At 33.1% G+C, this 20,396-nt stretch overlaps 1 protein-coding gene across 2 annotated transcripts; it reads right to left on the bottom strand.

The window, feature by feature from the left end:
• Positions 1–394: 394 nt before the first annotated feature.
• Positions 395–18,397, bottom strand: LOC131849179 (alpha-tubulin N-acetyltransferase 1-like). Of its 2 annotated transcripts, none has more exons than XM_059199181.1 (7): positions 18,191–18,397; positions 9,240–9,392; positions 6,805–6,976; positions 6,355–6,509; positions 5,576–5,660; positions 4,934–4,971; positions 395–927 (listed from the first exon to the last, which is right to left on the bottom strand). In XM_059199181.1, the coding sequence occupies exons 1-7, from the start codon at positions 18,295–18,297 to the stop codon at positions 669–671; spliced, it is 969 nt and encodes a 322-aa protein (XP_059055164.1). In that variant the 5' UTR covers positions 18,298–18,397; the 3' UTR covers positions 395–668. The 2 variants fall into 2 exon arrangements, with proteins under 2 accessions (XP_059055164.1, XP_059055165.1); XM_059199182.1 differs by lacking the exon at positions 18,191–18,397 and adding an exon at positions 13,384–13,511.
• Between the last annotated feature and the right edge of the window lie 1,999 nt (positions 18,398–20,396).

Genomic DNA, 20,396 nt, shown 5'->3' with positions numbered 1-20,396 from the left:
ATAATCAAACAATCATCCAAGAAACATAACAACAAAATCGAGTACAAGCAATTTATGATTAGAATATTACGAAATTGAGTGGATACAAAGAAACTGGCCGCCTCAATAACTCAACTGACATTGGTATGGTCTTTTAGTCAGGAACAGGTCAAGTTGACCAATACAATAAGTTATAAGTAGACCAGTAATTGTTGATATAATTGTCACTTTGTTCCTATTGAGTTAAACTTATTAAAAATATAATAATCAATATAATTAATCAACGCAAAATAAATATTTGGTTTGAGTGATGTAAAGTGGACCGCATTCTCATTCACGCCCAATACTCTTGCACTCATAAAAGGAATGTTTATAGTCAATCGAGACTTTAGATTTAAACATATTAAAGAACATTTAACATTAAAATAGGTGTGCAAGTCTCAGCGCGACTACGACACAGACAAGACGCTATCGATCACGGTTATAATCGAGCCACGATCCTTATATAACTAAGTTTTTATAAGTAAGATTATGATTAAATACTAGACTTTCCGTTGTAAATTCCATTCATTATAAATTAAACGGAAAGTGTGGTTTCGTTTAGAAACCTTGAATACATGATACGGTTAATAATTAAATGTATGCGGAGCGAATATATTGCTACCGCGTGAAGTTCAAGCGTCTGCAGTTTACCAGAGCTTGTTGTGGTAGAATTTGACGTCGAAAAAGCCGCGGTCGGTGAGCTGCGGGTCGCGGCGACCGGACGAGCCGTCCGGGGACACAGGCCGGCTCAAGTCGCGGTTCGCGCTGGCTGCAGGCGCAGGCTTGGGAGGAATTGGCACTGGCAAAGTGCGCGGACGCTCCAGCTGGGGCTTGGCCGCCAGTTCTACGGGCGACGACTCTTCGATGGCGAACTCGGCCTGCTCCACCGGGATGCCGTTCTCGGAGCTAGAAATTTCATATTTATTTTCTTTTAAACATTACCAACATAATATACAATAATACAATATGTCTTGATTCTATATAATTCTATCGGTCTAAACTGTTCTCATATTTAAAGGTAACCACAATATACTTTGAGTTACATTATATTGCTACTAATAATATTAACTAAAGTTTAATGCTACCAATATTAATACAATAAAACATACATATGACACACACACTGATGACACCTCTCTGATTTTAGAACAAGTGGCTTTCAGCATCGTCTGCATTGGTTTAAGTTTACGACTAATAATAATGTTAAATGCTTAAAAACTAAATGTATTAATTTTCGTCATCTAAAAACATTCGGATACATATCGTAAAATTGAATAATGATACCCTGGATGATTTTATTGTTTACACCGTGTTCCTTGGAATTACTTGCATCTTGCTGCAACATAAGTTCCATAGCTGCTCGCAGTATTATACAGTTATAAATTCGATACTGCGAGATTAATGTACTTTAGTTATTTTCATAGTCTAATATCGTATGGAATGTGATTATAGGGTAAAAAGCTAATATGCAGAGTGTATAATATTAATACAGGGAAGTCGAGATTCATAAAGACAAAAATTTAAAGTATTTATTCTCATAGTAGCGTCACACTTTTTACTTATATATACGCAACAAACTTCAAACATTTTTTGGAGTTAGAGTTTTTTGTTCTGAACCCTTTATCAAGTATACAAATAATATAAAACAAAGAATATAATCTATATTTTCTGGACGGATATAATCAATATATAAATTCACATGAGATTAAACAAGTCCATTTGACATTTACACAAATGACTAAATTTATGTCAGCTTTTTATATTTGCAAATCTATTACGGTTTAACAAATAGTTGCTAGTTTAATATAGTTACAACGCTAACATACAATCAGGGTTACAATTAACAGGCTCAATATAAACAATTTGATAAATTTGATATATTATATATCGAATATATAAGATGCTTTATTTTTAACGTTTTTTTTTGTATTGAAATAACATTAATAATTTTATACTTTAACTAAATACAACAACAATAGATCTAATTACATGATTTTAGGATTTAGCAAGCAGTGTATTTCTTATACATTTGCTTTGCTGTTATTATATAGGATCACAACATTATGCCATAGGGAGCGCCAGCCACAGGCAATATTGTCTTTACTGTACTTAATAGGTCTTGTTATTCGAGTGATATGAGCTAATTATTTTCTGTATAATTTTCTTATGCGTGCCTAATAACCAGTTTATAATTTATAATTATATTAGTAAATGCAAAAAAAATCACCGCCAATAATCTCATTGAAAAGTATTCAATACTTCACAATAATGAAATAAAAATAATACTGTTTAGCCCAGTAATAATATTCCGGAGTGTATTTATTACTATAAAATAAAATAAATTTATTTACGATTACTAACCTAGAATAAATATATAACAACTAGTTTCAAATAAAAAATAATAATTTAGTGTCATCTCAACAAACAATATACAATTAATAGTTAGAAAACATAGTTATAAAAAATTGTTAGTAATTTTTTAATAATAATTTCATCCAACATTACAATAGCACCGTAACCATTATGATGAAACATGTCTTCCTTTGATTGTCTTTTCACCATGTTCCTATATTGTTTATAAAAACAGTGTGTCACATCATATATGATCTTTATTTCGATCCTCGAAACATGTACTGTTTTGTTTTTCTTGGACTACTCTAATGCTGTTGACCGCAGCTGGCCTTTACAGCTTCACCGGACGATATGGGGCGAGTGCAGATGGCACTCCAAATCTGCGGAAGGATTTTTGGAGCGGCCAACTCCCACCTGACGGATACGACTTTAGTCTGAGGGCACCGGTAGGGGTTCAAACCTCGGCCGCCGTAATTTCGATCCCTGTTTGAATTGGAAGGGGGATCGATCGGAGGGACATGTAATGTTTAGTCAGATAATGTTATAATGTCTTATGTCTATTACTATAGAAAATAGGGATAATAGAAAGACAGAGACGACGCGACGTATAGCGCTCTCGACTCGCATGCTCTGTTCGACAGAACTTGTAGTGAGATATTAGGTGTAGGCGTAACGACTTCACCTATATACAATAAGTAACTGTATATAAAAACATTCTGATAATCTTATTAATTAATATTATAAACGCGAAAGTTTGTGAGTATGGATGGATGTTTGTTACTCTTTCACGCAAAAACTATTGAACGGCTTTTGATGATACTTTACAGTAATATAGCGTATACATCTGAATAACATATAGGCTATAAATATAACGCGTGCGAAATCGCGGGCGCAGCTAGTCATCAATAAATTAATCCAATGTGCGCGGCATATTTCGTGGCGATATTTCTTTTTTGATAGTAAGTATACACTATCTTGATTCACGATCACACAAACCTATTCTATAGTACAGTGATGTAATGTTGCAATAAATAATACTACATAAAAACCACATACCGCCACATGATGAACATATATATCGAGACACCTCTCATACAGACATAAACGCGTGTGAATACATTTAACGTAGACATAGGATTTGAATGAATATTGCACACTTGGAACTGTGGTATATGGCCCACATATTAAGCAATATATATTAACCCATTCAAAACTTGTGTGCACAATTTTAGACATAAGATATAATTTAAAAAATAAGTATTAAACTCTCAAGCTTTTCGATTGAAAATAATTAATGCAATCGGTATTCATTTGTTTCTTATAACTAGATTTAGCCTAGTTTTTTATACTTTAGACATATGGAATTCACCAAATCTGTTGGATGAAAAAAAAATAATTCAGGTGTGAAAGAGTTAATGTATAGTGGTCGTGGTGTGCGTGTATAATGGGCATGTGGTTAGCGGTCAGTACTGGTGTTAACGATAGCGTAGGACAGCGGCAGATGCTCCCTCAATGTCTCTTTCGCCGCGCGTAGCTGCAAGAAACCAAAGTAAAAAAAAAACAAATCAAAATCAATGCTTAACATAAACGAAACCAGGAAATTATAAAACGGAAAATAAAACAAAAGACTTGTAAACTGTAACTAATTAACTAACTACACGGTATAACAGTTTATGTACTTTTTATATATTTTTTACTTGTACAAATGTCTTGGTTATGATTTGCAAAAATTTTTATGAATTAAGCATCGAGAACATTTCATATGAACTGCGAATTCTACTAAATTACTTTACTAAGTCGAGCTTTTTAAATGAAATAAACTGAATTACTGAACTTTATGATATTAATATCTTTGTGTTTAGTGAAGATCATCATTGCCTTGCCTCTATCCCATTATTTAGGGTCGGCACATGTTTTCAGTCTAAGATAAATAACAATATTTATCTTCGACTACTACTTTATTAATACTTGTTGATAGTTTTGTATACTTCTTATTGGCGTTTAGTAAATTTAATATTTTCATTGCAATATAATATTGAGATTTACAAAACTAAATTAAAAAGAATAGTACGTTACAAAACTAAAGAAAATAAATTGGTTATCGGAGGCCAGTATGGAAATGACGAGAAAATACATAAAATCATATTTATAAATGTGCAAAACAGAAGCGAAGTAAAAAAGATAGTAATAATAAAAAATATATCAAAATTATAAGCCAAACAAAAGCATACTCCAGGTCGTCTGAGCGAGTCTTACTTGTAGCGAATAGGCCGTCTTTATCTGTGTAAGAATAAGTATTGTATAAGAAGTATTGTTTGGTGCAAGTGTTATTTACGTGTAAAACCAATGAGTGCACAATGGTTAGCCATCGACAACCACAACAACAGTTACTATTTTATTAATATCTTAATGCATATTATTCTGATACCAGATACAATTATATTTTATAGATAATGAGCATGATGTCGAAGGGTAAAGCAACTGAGAGTAGAACAAGCGCCCTCAAGGAAAGTGAGGGGAGGTTTTAGGCTGGTAGTATTTAGCACGTTAGAATACATACCCGTTGTAGACGTTATCGTTGTATCCGCCGTGGATCACCTGCAAATAGAGTATTATAATGCAGTGTACTGTGTGCAAGTTTAATATTACCAATCGCCTAAAAGTCGCATTTCGTCCATAATTAACTTAAATTATAAGTTTGAGCATTATTAAGGTTATTGTCAAAGACTATATCTATGCGCGTATGTGATAATGTTTTTTTTATTGTAATAATGCACTTATTATGAATAATTAAAAAATAAATTTTGTCTCTCCGTAGTAGTTTAGTTTATATAGAATATAACTATAAGCGTGCGAAGTTTCACACTCTTCCGTCTGATCTAATATATTGATTTATCTGTATATTAGTATATATTGTAGAATATATCGAAGTAAATAGCAATACAAGAAAAATACTCAAAAAGAAAATTTATTTCATGAACTATGAAGAAGGCGAAGTAAAAATAAAAAAGAACAATTTTTAATTACAAATTACGAATATAGTATAAAAAATCGAATACAAACATTAGATTAGAAAGCAAAAATCATTTTTACTGTTCTAACACGTCGCTTTATTTCCTATAGTCGCGAGTTCGAGTCCTCGCACCTCCAAAAGGCAAGGCTATATAGTTTGTGAAATAAATTGTAATGGTAAGTTGCTTACACTGGCAATGACAGACGGGGGCCTGTGGGCCGTGTACCTGCCGACAGCGGGGGTCGACGCCGGAGTGCTCTCACTGGAGTTAGGCCTGTACCGAATAGTCAGTTTAAATTATTGTATTATATAGTAAATATACATAGTCCCTGGCCTTAGACGTAGTGCAAATATTTACTTTTATTACATTTTAATTACAATTGTAACATATTTTCAAGTACCACGTTTTCTTTGTGATATCACCATGTAATGACGTAGGATACATAATAATTTATGTACTAACGAAACAATTTTTTTTATTTTAATTAGTTTATTAAGTAGTTTTATTAAGGAACGTTACATTAGGTACCAATAAAAAAAGTTACTTTAGTACATAAATTCGCATAAAAACGTCTGCGTGCGTCCTTCCTCGTCCTTCGTGTACCTTCCTCTTGAATAACTCTTATCTATTAAAAAAACCGCCTCATAATCTATTGCGTAGTTTTAAAGATTTAAGCATATATAGGGACGTTTAGACAGCGACAGCGACAGCGACTTTGTTTTATACTATGTGTTGATTTATAGAATAAAAATAACAAATAATAATCACATATGTATAACAACTATCCAAATCAGTAATAATTAGTAAAAGAATAAAATTTACATTTTGTGAATATACTTTTCAGTAAATGTACTTGTGTTATATCTGTTGTGAATGTAAGGAGTTTGGTAGCCAACAACTGCTTCAATTAAGTTTATTCAAATAAATTCAAATAGATTTTCTAATCTATTAAAAAACATTGTCATACCTAGCTTTCTTGATATGCGAGAAGAAATCCGGCGCGACGGCGAAGTTGTTGTATTGGAACAGAAGGTTTTCCATCCCGTAATTCTTACGCAGGAAATCCGTCATATTCTTTGAAGGCCCGTCGATGGCGAGCTCGAACGGAGAGCAGTCGTACTCCTATAAATTGTACACAGTGATTGATATTGTGTGTATAGCAATGTGAATTGACACAGGTAAAACTAAACACAATTGTTTATTGGATTGGATGTCTTAAGGTTTCTTAAGAGTCGGCAACGCACATATCACCCCTGGTGCTTCAGGCGTCCATGTTAACCATTTACCATCAAATGATCTATATGCTTGTTTGCCACCAAAGTAGTATAAATAAAAATTTAATTGAGATCGTCAATTCTACACGTTATATAATTTCGTTTAGAGTTTACATATGTCTTTTCAATTAGTATTTACATACCTTCAACATATTATCGAAAAGTAGACGACCACAGCCGTGGCGCTGGTGACTTGGCAGAACAAAAAAGTCCAGCACACAGAGCGGCTCCACTTCCAGCACCTTGTCCTGCTCCTCGTACAGGATCAGGTGCTTGCGACTCACCTTTAGGATGCCAACAACTTCGCCCTTGCCACTGTAAAGTTAATAAACAATTAATACATTGAGATTTTTAGTCCACATTGAGACCGTCACGCAGTTGCATCAGAAATTCACTAATAATACTCGCTCTATTGAGTAGAACATAGTTCGCTAATCCACAGTGGAACTACCTCGCATTTTCGCCAACTATTCGCCAATAATACTTTGCCGTATAATTTTTCTTGTCTTCATCTGCACTACCGTATTGTACAATGGGACTGTCTCGTATTTGCAGGACCAAATCGCCGATAATAGTTCGCTCTGTATAGCAGACAACTACTACATCTAGTTAGTTCACAATGGGCAGTCTCGCACTCGCTGATCACCACGACAATAATACTCTGATGTGTAAAAGGACAATTACTACATCTAGTTAGTTCACAATGGGCAGTCTCGCACTCGCTGATCACCACGACAATAATACTCTGATGTGTAAAGGGACAATTACTACATGCAGTTAGTTTACAATCGGTTGTCTCGCACTCGCTGATCATCACGACGATAATGCTCTGATCTGTTAAAGTGACAATTACTATATATAGTTAGTTTACAATGGGTTGTCTCGCACTTGCTGATCACCACGACAATAATACTCTGATGTGTAAAGGGATAATTACTATATGCAGTTAGTTCATAATGGGCTGCCTCGCACTTGTTGGTCACCACGGTAATAATACTCTGATCTGTTGAGACAATTAATAAACGCCATAGTCTACGAAGGGACTAACCTCGAGCTTACTGAAATAATTCGATATTAATAATTATTTTTATACAGTAGACACACATGGATATCCTGGTAAAAGACTTTACTTTGTATAGTATATATTAATTCAATTTATATTTACATATAACTCTCTTTTCCCGAATTTGGATTGGCGCAATTGCGCGTGAATTAAAAAAAAAAGCAATGTACCCTAAACTGTTTAAAATAGAAATACGGAAACGAAAATATATTGCAATATATGTATTTCAATAAAATTAGCGCCCGTCAAAAATATAATATTATATTTACAAAAGTAACTTAAAAATTATAATTTATATTCTTCCATGGAAGCACGGGTTCCCATACATACATTACAATATTATTACAATAAAATGCATAATTGATATGACGCTAGCAGTTTCGCATAGACACGAACAGACATACATTATAGTAAACAGGTGGGAGCATTGCACCGAGCGAGGGACGCGACGCGTGCATTGCGTGCCCATGGCCGGATGTCGCGATTATCCTTAATATTTATATATATAAATATATATATATATAATACTACAAATGTGAAAGTAGGAATATTTGTTACGTTTTCACGAAAAAACTATTGAAACCATCATGAAATTTTGTACACATGTTCTTGAAGGTATTAGAATAAATAAAGAATACGTTTTATTAAAAAAAAATATACTTTGTGATTCAACACGAGCGAAACCGTGGGTAAAAGCTTGTTTTGTATAAATAAATCTATATTAATTAATGCATTATTTTTGATGAATCTTATTAAAATCCCATTGACTAACAGGTGTTCTTGTTTGTTTTTAGGTCACCATTTGCATGAAAAATCGATTACCTAATTAGTTCATTATCTTAATAATATTAATTTGTAAGTTATAAGTATGGATGTTTGTTACTCTTTCACGCAACGACTACTAAACGGATTTTGATGAAACTCTATAGTAATATAGCTTATGCATCAGAATAAGAAATAAGCTTTTTTATATTAAAATTTAACGTGGGTGAAAACGCGGAAACGGCGAATTTGCTATAATAAAATCAAGTAGTATACATTATTATTGAATAATTTGGTATACAAAACTCTATATTACGTCGACGTACAGAACACAAAATCGTGTTTGGCAATCATCATTAACTACGAGCTACGAGCCGGGTACTACTTCACCAATATCTGTACAGAGGACGGACTGGTCGCTTCACTTGTGCACCTTTCACTGGCGGAGTCCGCCGCGCGGAACATTGTACACGCAACATTCCACACCTAAATCTAAGTCTACTTGGCTCGTCTGGATAAAATTATATAGATATAGTACCTATATATAATTATATAGACAGTAATATAGTTTATGCACCAGAATAACACATAGGCTATATTTTTTATTGAAATTTATATATTCAAATTTAACGCAGGTGAAATCGCAGGCATTCTTATTGTTATGTAGAATGTACTTATCAAAATTTGTCGTTATGTCAACTTATCACACAACTTGGCAATGAGTCAAGTTTAAATACGAAGACATCAACTAACCTCTTGGCATTTTCATCCTTCAGCATGTACAGCACTTGGGTTGGAGAGTTGCGGAGCTTCTCTGCCGACGTTAGTACGTTGCTGAGACCCTGCGCCGACGCAGACTGCTCCCCCATCCAGTCAATGAGTTTGGATAGATTATTCTGCATGAGCCTGTATAGCATGAAATAAGTAAATTCAATTCAGTCTGGGTGTTCATATTGTTAGAATACTGTAGGTAAGCATACGTTTTCAAAGACTTGTTAACATGTATTTTTAACACTAATCATAAATTTATATTTGTCCACAGTAATGTGGACTGATGACCTCATTGCTAGCATTGTAACATGTCAGTTTGACCTCCCATTGAAAACTGGATAGATCCCTGTTAAATTTGTTACGATAGGCTAAGTGACCAGGCTTAAAGTTATTATTCTCCACTGGTATCCCGCCAGCAAAAACCAGCGCAAGCAGGTGTACCTATCCACTAAAAAAAATACAAATGTCAGGTAATAAAGGTCCAATGATGTAATAAATCGACCTTGACCGATATTGTTATACATTTAACCAGTCACCTTAATTATATATAGCAATTGAACATCGCAATAGTTATGTATTGGTGTGTGTTTCAATAGAACTTGACAATTCGTTTGAAAATTAATCCATTAATTTCGCGATAAATTTAAACCATCACAAGGATGTTCAAACAGTTCAATGCAATAAGTTGAGGAAAGTCACGTCTACATTGGAAACCAATACGTATGCCATTGCCAGTCAATTTCATTCCATCAATGATTAAAATTAAAATCGTACAAAATCACTGCACTACAAATGCTTGTAATAGCGAAATTGAGATCGTTCTACATCAATCTTAACTTATAACTGATTAGTCACGCTCATGATTCTGTTTCTTCTAGGGATATAACTATCCATATTGACGTACATAATGCTACTTACGAAGTAATTTTGCATATAATCGTAAATATCGATATTATTTATAAGCAAGTTGGTGTGAGCATTTTTTCTTTTTTCTTACTCCAAATTCGATACAACACGTTATGCAAAATAGTCTTGTATACGAACAAGTCCATTTTAAGTTCCTATATAATACTAGAAATTACTGCAATACAATGTGAAAAAAAATGTATTTGAAATCAACAAAAGAATGTATTGTCTTCTATTGTGGACGCTACACATACAGTTTCATACGTAATAACTTCTTACACTTTCAATAGTCGTGGTAGTTAACTGTAGGCGTCTTCACAATTATAAATAAATTTCACATACATTCAATATTTTTACAATAACGAGTCGATACAAAATAAGTTTTCAAATTGCTAAATTGATATGTACAGAATCTCATCGAAATATCAGCATTTGCATTTGATGTTAGAATAGAACTGAAATTATCTTCATTTGAGTAAGTAACATGTTTATATAAATAATGTTAAATAATTCTAAACACATTTAATAGCCATTTTTAAACTCCCACTCATTCAGTTTGCAGTACAATGAGCACGAAACTGTCCTGTTATTTTAATCAAATCTTGTCAACTTTACAGTTATGTAACTTCTATATATAAAAAAGAGAATAGGTAAAAATTATATTATATAATCTATAGAGAATAAAGTTATGCGCCTATACTTAACCAGATCTAATTGCCTTTTTTAATGATCAGGTGAACCAAACCAGCCTTCCAGTTTTTGAACTGTTCTAATGGAATAGTAGTACCGGAAAAGGTGTTTAGTACCGGAGACAACTCAGGTGCGCATGCCCTAGGCACCATGGGAGGAACACTGAAGGATCCACACGATTTATTTTGACATGTCATTTATGATTGATACACGCCAAGGGACAAAAGAGACTTAACAGCCTGTGTAAATCTTACGTCAGGCATAAAAGTCTTGCATTGCGAGATTGAAGGTGCTTGGTGCCTTTGGTTATTCAAAGTATGATTAGAGGGCATGAAAGTTACTGAAACATTTCTAACAATCCCCTTCCTCCCCTACCACTTTGGAGCATTTTTGTCATAGATGTCCGTCTGCGCTACAAGCATACGCTGACGGGGCGACAATGGAGGATGATAAAATGAGCATGAGGTTAGGTTAGTTATTGTGACAAATTCACTAGGAATTTATCTGGATTTCCAGTTAACCTCCACGGGAGAACCGTGTGGAGGTTAAACCCTTAAATACCTTATTTTGAATTAAGGAATGAGACTCCGCATATGTGAGTCTCATTGGGCAAGAGCTTAAATATTTCTGTAACTGCCATATTTGAAAAAATAATAATAAATATATAAACAGAATAAAAATAATAATTAAACAAAAAAATATTATAATAATTAAAAAATAAATAAAATATACATATCCCAATAGAGCTAGTTGTTAAGTTAGGTTTTTTTTTAAACTGAGTATTCGTTTTATGTACTCTTTATGCTTCAGCGTTTGCGCCTGTGGTTTACGCTCGCTTCAGCAGAGTTGAAATGGATTTGTAAACTTATGATTTCCTTAGATGTAAGATTTGGATTACGTTATTGTAACATATAAATTTTATAAATATAATATTATTAATACAAGAGAAGATAAAAGAAAAACAAAACAATACATAAAATAACAAAATGAGCAACAAGAAGAAATAAAACAACGATAGTAAAACATAATAAATAACTAAACAAATAAGTTAGGTTAAGCTATAAGAGTTTGAGCGGTACAGTCATTTGGGGATCGCTCATCTTCGTGGATACGTTCGAGGACGACTGGGCCTAGGGAATAATTGGGGCTGGTACACTCGGGGCAATATGTCTTATTGCCTCCGGCTTATTTTAACTTCATTTGCGAATAATCCGACGCGACGAGAGGGATGGCGTAGGAAAGGAAAAGGGTGCGAGAGGGGTCCGTCCCAGCCGTCAAGCGTCGCGGGGTTCTCTCCTTCCGTGACTCTGCCTGTTGTAGAGATACGTGGGAGCGGCTGCGGCTCTGTGTAGACGGCAGACTTGCACTGCCGTCGAACACGAGCCCAAAATGGTATTGATTCCTGTATTCCGGTGCGTCTACCCGACTATAGAGGGAGCCGGGGTAACTGAGAAGAGTTGCCTCCACGCGTTGAGGAGACCTGCTTGGGGGCAACCGCCACTGAGGGCGCGGTCGATTGCGAACACAACCCTACTACTCCGGCATTATGCCGACGAGAAGGAATGCTGTGTGATTTTTAGTAACTAGGCGTCTCACAGTACCCGTCTGTCCAATCCCTGTATCCTGAATCCATGAGGCACACGATTTGACGACGAGAGAGATTTTCCCAAAAAAAGCTTAAGCTATAAATATTAAAATGTCCCTCGTATAGTCTAGGTATGTTTCTTTTATGTAAATTAGCTGTCTGTAGGGCGTAAATTCTGTCCCCAGGGAATGATGCCCCGGCAAGTGGATGCCCGAGCAAGGGTCTTGCCCCGAGGCCCCAACCTACGCCCAATTTTATACATGAGCCAAATATTATTAGACATAAAGGAATAACGCACCAAACTATACTAACAGTATAACCACCTGAGGTTAGTACGTTGTTAGTACAGTGTAGGTTATACTGTCCTAAACTATTTTAGGATGACAGGACGAGCATGGATAACGTAAATAAAAACTATAAATTAGTATAAAATATTTCCTTAAAGTTTAGCCTATCATTAAATTTAATTGTCAATAAGAAAGAAAGAATGTTTACTCTATACATATAAACTAATCTTTCATTACAGGGCACCTATGAATTACTTCACTACAATTTCAGTCGTTTTTACTAACACCCCAGACCAACGCCAACGGATTCCTCTAATAAATAATATTTCGTGTTTTAATACTACAATTAAAATGTGATGTCCCAAAATCTAGGACCCCACCTAGGGGGTGGTGCACATTTCATTATTTTTTACTTTTTACACATTTTGCCACTCCTCCGACCTCCTTTTATACAATGCCCCCATAGCCCCCTTACGAGTGATGATTATTATTGATGACCCGTTAGTTGAATTTAAGTAAATTTTTTTTAATCTCCTCTTTGGAGTTCCTTAATAATCATCAGACGACTTTGAGTGCCATGGTAGAACAAAATATTTAAGAAAATTAATTTAAAAATATTCTTTAATTAAACCAGAATGGCAAAGAAACTGACTATCACCTCAAGAAGAGTTCATATAATAGCACATCACGGCCTCTGTAGCACATCTCACTGGTTTGTTTTTATAATAACAAGTTAGAAGTAAGTCTTTGGGTAGATTTTCAATTTTAATAACAGTAATGGCACCACTAGGGAGTAGACTAGATACTGAAAATCTGTTATCGATTTTCCCCATACAGTGTGGCCAGATTCGTTTCAGATTTCCTAGCTAAACATCACTGAAAACGGGCTAGATACGTACATAAATAATAGAATCAGGTTATCTCGTTAATAATTTTCAATAATATCTAATAAAATCAATGTAGGTATGTGTATACAAAATAAGTACAAGAATTTATTTAATATTTATTTAATATTAATGATAATAGTAATCCACGTGAGTATATACAACGTATATTAAGGGACATCTTTTATTGTAAAGGGCTCTAATAATAATAGATTCGGGCAATTTGGACGCATATATATTTATATATACAATTTTACAAAAACATATGCTTCTTTGTTTATGCTCACACTGAGAAGACATTGTTGATAAATAAATATAGTTCATTATCATAGTGAATGTGAAAAAATAATCAAAATATGACAACATCACAGTCAGTTTATCTTAACCAAAGAGTATAGTCAGTGCCTCCAGGTGGTGTGTGAAGGACTAAATCTATTACTATTATAAGGCAGTTTAAAAAAATACTTTTAAAAGGGCACAACACAACACGAATTGTTCAGTACTATCATAAACAACAGATTTAATAACTTGAACCAGATTTACTTCTAAATAGTGGAAAGTACAAATTGTATAATTAACATTAAAAATAATTTTACATAAACAATGCTTGAAGTTGTTAGTTTTTATATTTTACAAATGAACTCAAGCTTAGTTTTCAGTAACAATAAAAATAATAACTCTGGCTACTTCACACATCGCCACCTAGTCCCAAGCTTCGCCACTATACTAAATAATTGATAGAATTAATATATTTTTTATTTTTTGTATTTAGTTTTATAATATGTGAAGTAAACAACACCACCTGACTACTTCCTCGACGACCACCGCGGTCGTCAATGAGTATAGATGGAATTTCCCTGTTTTAGTAGCACCAAATAAACGACTGAACAAAATTATCACAAATTGAATAATATAGAAATACATTGTTATAGAATATACTAAGCTACTTAACGACTTATAAACAGAATTATATGGTACAGTACAGTAGAATCAGAATAGTCATCACTTCAAATGTCGAGCTATTCAAAACGTTGTGGTTATGTGTGATTTAATAGATTTTTATTGTTGCCTCGTCTATAAGTTCCCATAAAAATTCTATTTGATGCCTTTTGTATGAGACAAACAAATTAGGTATTAAGTTAGAAGTAAGTCATGAGGTAATTACATCAAACACAACAAAAGTTTTAATATTAATAAAAGTGGATTCATACCATATCAGTATGTCATAAGAAATAGTTCGTAGTAAATTAAAATATCAAGCAATATTAAATCATACAATGACAAATCATTTTCTCTTTGAATAACTGTCTTTACGTAGATCTTACCTTGACATGACTTTTCTATGTAAGTTAGTGAATGGTCGCATTGATTACCCTTCCTTACTAAATAAAATTGATTTTAATATAGCGCACAATAATACCGCGGTGTCCTTGCAACCTATTTAAAAACAAAGCTTGCAGAACTAATATTGTGTTGTGATTATCTATCCGTATCTAGCCCCTGTACAAAAATATTCCAAAGAACTTGATGTTCTCTTTAACACTGATTGTTAATCTGAGTTCATGATTAAACTCAAAATTTCATATTCACATCTCAACAGTGTATGTATGTTATTAAATTGGTATTAATAATTTAATATATTGAACTAGACTAGACCACTAAAATAAATACTTCTATACATTTTCTTTTTTTGGAAATTCATACATAATACAACTAGAAAAAACCCAGATCAATACAAATTATCATAGGAGTATGTTATTTTGTATCGATGATGGAAATATATATGGGAATATGGAAATATGACTGTTTGCACCGTGCAAGGGATCGAACCCGCGACCATTGGGTAGTGGGATATGATAGTTTGTGTTATTTAAATTATATCACATATAATATAATGATAATAAAGTTCGTGGTGATTATTCAAATATTGAGAAATAAGGACTATGCTAACTAATGTATAAGGGAGGTCACTTATGACACAATTAAAAAGACAAACGTAACTAAGATTGATCCTTGAGGAAGGTCCATCTCACAGTATCCTTAACTATGTTTACAAACAGTGTAAGTATTAACATGACATTCCCAAAAACAACAACTTTGAGGACACAATAAACATGCAGGAATGTGTAAAAAGTTGTAATGTACAAATATTGTCATATTGACTCTAATTGATACTTTTGTTTCATGCAGAAAGGACAAAATGTTAAACATTAACAATATTCATGCAAACCATTTTATTTGAAGAATAATTATGATTGCTCGATACTAAGTTTACTACTGGGACACACCTATTTCAGTAAGTAACCCCCGCCCCAGTTCTAGTATCCCGCAGTTGGTCATAATTAAAAATATAGGATGGAATGATTTAGTGATAGACTCTGCTGGAATTTTTACAAGGTGTTACACTTTATTAAAACTACGACATCTTAAATTATAGGACATCTATAAAACAGACAAAGGCAAAGAAACTGACTACCACCTCAAGAATAGTTCGTACAACAGCACATCACGCCCCCTGTAGCACATGGCACTGGTTTGTCTTTATGACAAATAAACAATATATCAAGCTAGAAGTCTTCAGATAGTTTTTGAGTAGTAGCAATGGCTCCACAATGTAGTTAGACTAGATGAAAAGACTGGTATTGATTTTGCAAATCCAGTGTTGCCAAATTGGTTCTAGGATTTATGACTAAATTAAAAATGTACTAGATATTATAATCAGACTTACTTGTTACTTTTAATAATAATAATCAATGTATGTACATGCAGTGTTCATCTACATTGACGAATCTTTTTTATCATGTAGGGTTACAGATTCTCCTCTAATTTGGAAAATATACTAATTTAAAAAAAAGGAAATTTTAACAAGTGGATAGTCACAACTAATACATGATAACAATAAAAGGAGTAGGATGTTGATGAAACCATGCATAGGTTCCTTGTATATTATGAATAATGTAATTGTATAGATAATGTTTGATATTCTATAAAAACACTATATGTTTATAATAATTTTGTTCTTTTGTTAATCATTTCGACCTAAATCCAGTTCCCATTACATTGGTCCTTTTCAATTCTATACTGAGCCGTCAATTACAATAAGGACAATGATCATGGCAAAAACATTAATAAGATATTCTTCCACAATAAAATATGACTTTAGATGAGATTACTATACTATCTGTGGGTTAAAAAGGGGTAAATATCTTGCCATTAAAGAGTATAAGTATAGAGAAATAAGATTGGTATATACCAAAATACAGTTTTGTGTTCACTAGTATTGAAATATTATCAAATGCTTTTCTATGATAAGATTCGGTACCTTACCATTGCAACAATATAATGAAATCACATTTCTACATAGAAAAAGCATACAACTGTAAGCGAACAAACTATGAAAAGAGTGAACTAGAACAACAGAATGGTAAACTAAACTGAGCAATTTCAGTTGCGAACTATTATGTGCAAGATGGATAAACATGGATTGTACTTTTAGAAATACACAAATATGACAATGGTGAATGATCTTTACAAGAGTAAAAGTTTGAGGAATTGGTCCCGTGATCATCGGAAAGAAGGTGGTGTGCTAAACTGCTAGACCACCGAGGTTGTTCAAATATTACTTTATATTTTTGTAATCATGTACAATCTTATTTGATTAATCTCAAAACTGACAGTAGATTTGACTAATTATAAGTACATTTTCACTAAAACAAATAATAATATTAAAATTTATTTATTCCATTGCATTATTAGTATTCACAAATTTTACAACAAGTATAACAGTAAATATTATAAGTACGAAAGTTTTTGACTATGGACTCTTTCACCAAAAAACTACTGAACGGATTTTGATGAAATTTTACAGTAATATTGCTTATATATCAGAATAACATACAAGCTATTAATTTCATGCAGGTGATACCGCGGGCACAGATAGTATAATACACAGAAAATATAAGATAATGTAATAGAACCTGTGGTAGGAAAACCTGAGTTACAGTATGCTGCCTCCACACTTGGCTTGTGGGTAATCATTAGTAATCAGACAGTTTACAATTTAGACTAAAATTAGAAAAATTTAGGCTAGGCAACAATATACATAACAATAACAATAAATAATATATGTGTGTGTGCGTGTTTATTTCTTTCTAATTAAATTTCAGTGTTTTCCAAAGTTATATCCATCATATAAGCTATGCAATACGGTAATGTGTTGATATTTGTTGCTCATAAATATAAAAAAATGTTTATAAGTTGCAAATCCAAGCACAAAGATGGACCTTTGTTGAACATTACAATTGACGATTTCAGTTATATACGTTAAATAGAATAATAAACAACAAAATCATAATAATTACGTTAAATGATCTTTAAAATTGAGCACCAATCGAGTGCATCTCGAATAGTTTAAACTTAAATAGTTTAACTCCGAGTATGTGTAGCGGGTAAAACTACCTTATTTTTAAACTTAAAATAACATTATTTATTAACATATATATGTTATTTAATATATACTGACGTGTCTACGTGCCGTAAAGGTTGTACATAAATAAATGATTTGTAAAGGTGCTGTCTCACCTGAAGTTTTGACCGTAATTTTGGTAGCCCGGTGGTCGCAATGTGTAGTCGAGTTTTGTAATCTTGTTCGGCAGAATCTCGTTAACCGTCATATTTAAACTATTCATTTCTTATGATTGTTCAATATTCAACAAACTACAGAAATACAGAAGGGCGGGTAGCAAATGAGTATCGAATCTAATGTTGAGTGTTGAATGAAAGTTTTTTAATTTAAGGTGTTGCCAGCAATGGTCGTGTAAAACTACCTTAGTAGGTAGTTTTTAGCTAAAATAAAAGTATACTTTTAGCTAAAAACCACCAAGTTTATTGAGAAAGAAGTTACATAAAAGCAGTTTTAGTATTATAGTAAAACATTGTGTCAATATTATGTAATATTATTTTATCTGTGGTGTGTGTACACTTTCTTAAAAAGGTGCATAAAAATATATTTTACTTAAAAAACTTTTTTCTTTTCTATCTGCCATTTTATGGATCTAATCAGAATTTAAGATACCTATTTAAATTAATGTTTTCGGATATGTCGCCCATTTGACGTGAATTCCTTTTATTCTACATAAGGAGTATTTATATTTTGGCCAGACGTTCTCTCTTCAGTCGAAATACTTCACCACATGTATCTAGAAACTCTAGGGCTAATTTGTTGGCATGGTATCCAAGTGTGTGCTTGTTCGTCTTCATTTTAACCCCATAGTTCAATTCCATAAGTCCATATTGGTTTGATGATACATTTGTATATAATTACTTAGTTTTCAAGAAGTAATGAGGATTGTCTACCGATTAGCCTGTTCATTTGAAGCAACTTATTGATAAGTTAGTCTCTTTTTGCCTTAATGTGATTCCTCCAATTTATGCTTCGGTTCAAATGCATATCCAACTTGATTGTTGTTGTAGTAAGGTGTGTTCTAGATTAGGTGAAACTAAATTTGTGCTTAAAAACCTTGGTTGGCAACATTGCTGACTGAGCGGTAGTATTGTCCACAATGATTTGGAAAGCATTACTTGCATGCATTACCAAAAACCATTAGAAAATTATCAAATTTAAGAATGTACTTTAATGTAGTAAATTCCTAAATTATAATTTTACAAAAAAACATGGTAGTTTTTAAAAAGGTAATTGCCATATTGAAGAATTATGCAAAAAATAGTTCAGATATAATTTATCATATCCTTTCTAATATTATAAATGCGAAAGTAACTCTGACTGTCTGTCTGGCGGTCTGTCATAGCGGACATTACAAGTATTTTTTTTTTAAATAACAGCTAGTCATTCATAAACCTAGTGCTCAAAGCCAAAACAAAATAAGAAATAAATTTGACAACTGACGGAATTGGCGGGATTTTTGATAGCGAAAGGCGGCTTTTTAGAAACTGCTTCGGTGGTTTAGTGATCTAGCACACTGCTTTACTTCCAATGGTCGCGGGTTCGATTCCTCGCACGCTGGTAATATTTGTATTCATGAGTGTGAAGTATGATTATTTGTATTGGTCTGCGTGTTTCTATTAGGTATATTATATGTGCATTGATAAAAAGTATCAATGTATTTATATCAGTTGTTTATCAATAACACAAGCTCAGCTTAACTTGCGACTCGATGGCTCTGTGTTAATTAAAGAAAAAATACTAGGTAGACTCTGTTGGAAATTCACCATTAGAAAAAGATCGTAAGGATAATTAATTTTTCGCACTTAATATTTATGATCTCACACATGCTAATTGTAGCGGAATTAAGCAAAATAATATAAATCCATTAAGTACCTAATAATCTCTACATATAAAGGCCTTACAACTACTCTAGAAAAATTCGAATCCGGTAATGGAATATTCCCTTATTACCTAAGTACCTAATAAAATTTAATTATTTTTATTTCGAGAAACCTCTTTTAAAGGGCCATGTCCTGTCCATACTGTAGAATACTTATTAAGGGTATAATAACTAATGACGGTTTAAATAAAACGCAATTGACACTACACGCAACATTTATTACAAATATTCTGACAATTTATCGTAGAAAGAAGGCGCGGTACATACGATTATTAGGTAATAAAATCGAAACATTATTAATACTATTAAAATACAAGCACTAAAGGAACCGTGGCTAAATTGGGGCACAATCTACAGATTGATGTGGGTACCTACCTACAGGAAAAAGACTATTGTAACATGAAAATTATACAAAATTTAGCCGGCCACAATCAATTATATAC

Source organism: Achroia grisella, unplaced genomic scaffold (assembly GCF_030625045.1).
Source record: "Achroia grisella isolate CSIRO2021 unplaced genomic scaffold, CSIRO_AGI_Agris_v1 utg640, whole genome shotgun sequence".
Taxonomy (NCBI): Eukaryota; Metazoa; Arthropoda; class Insecta; order Lepidoptera; family Pyralidae; genus Achroia; species Achroia grisella.
Note: the sequence above shows the minus strand (reverse complement) of the source record. Positions and strands in the feature narration are given on the sequence as shown.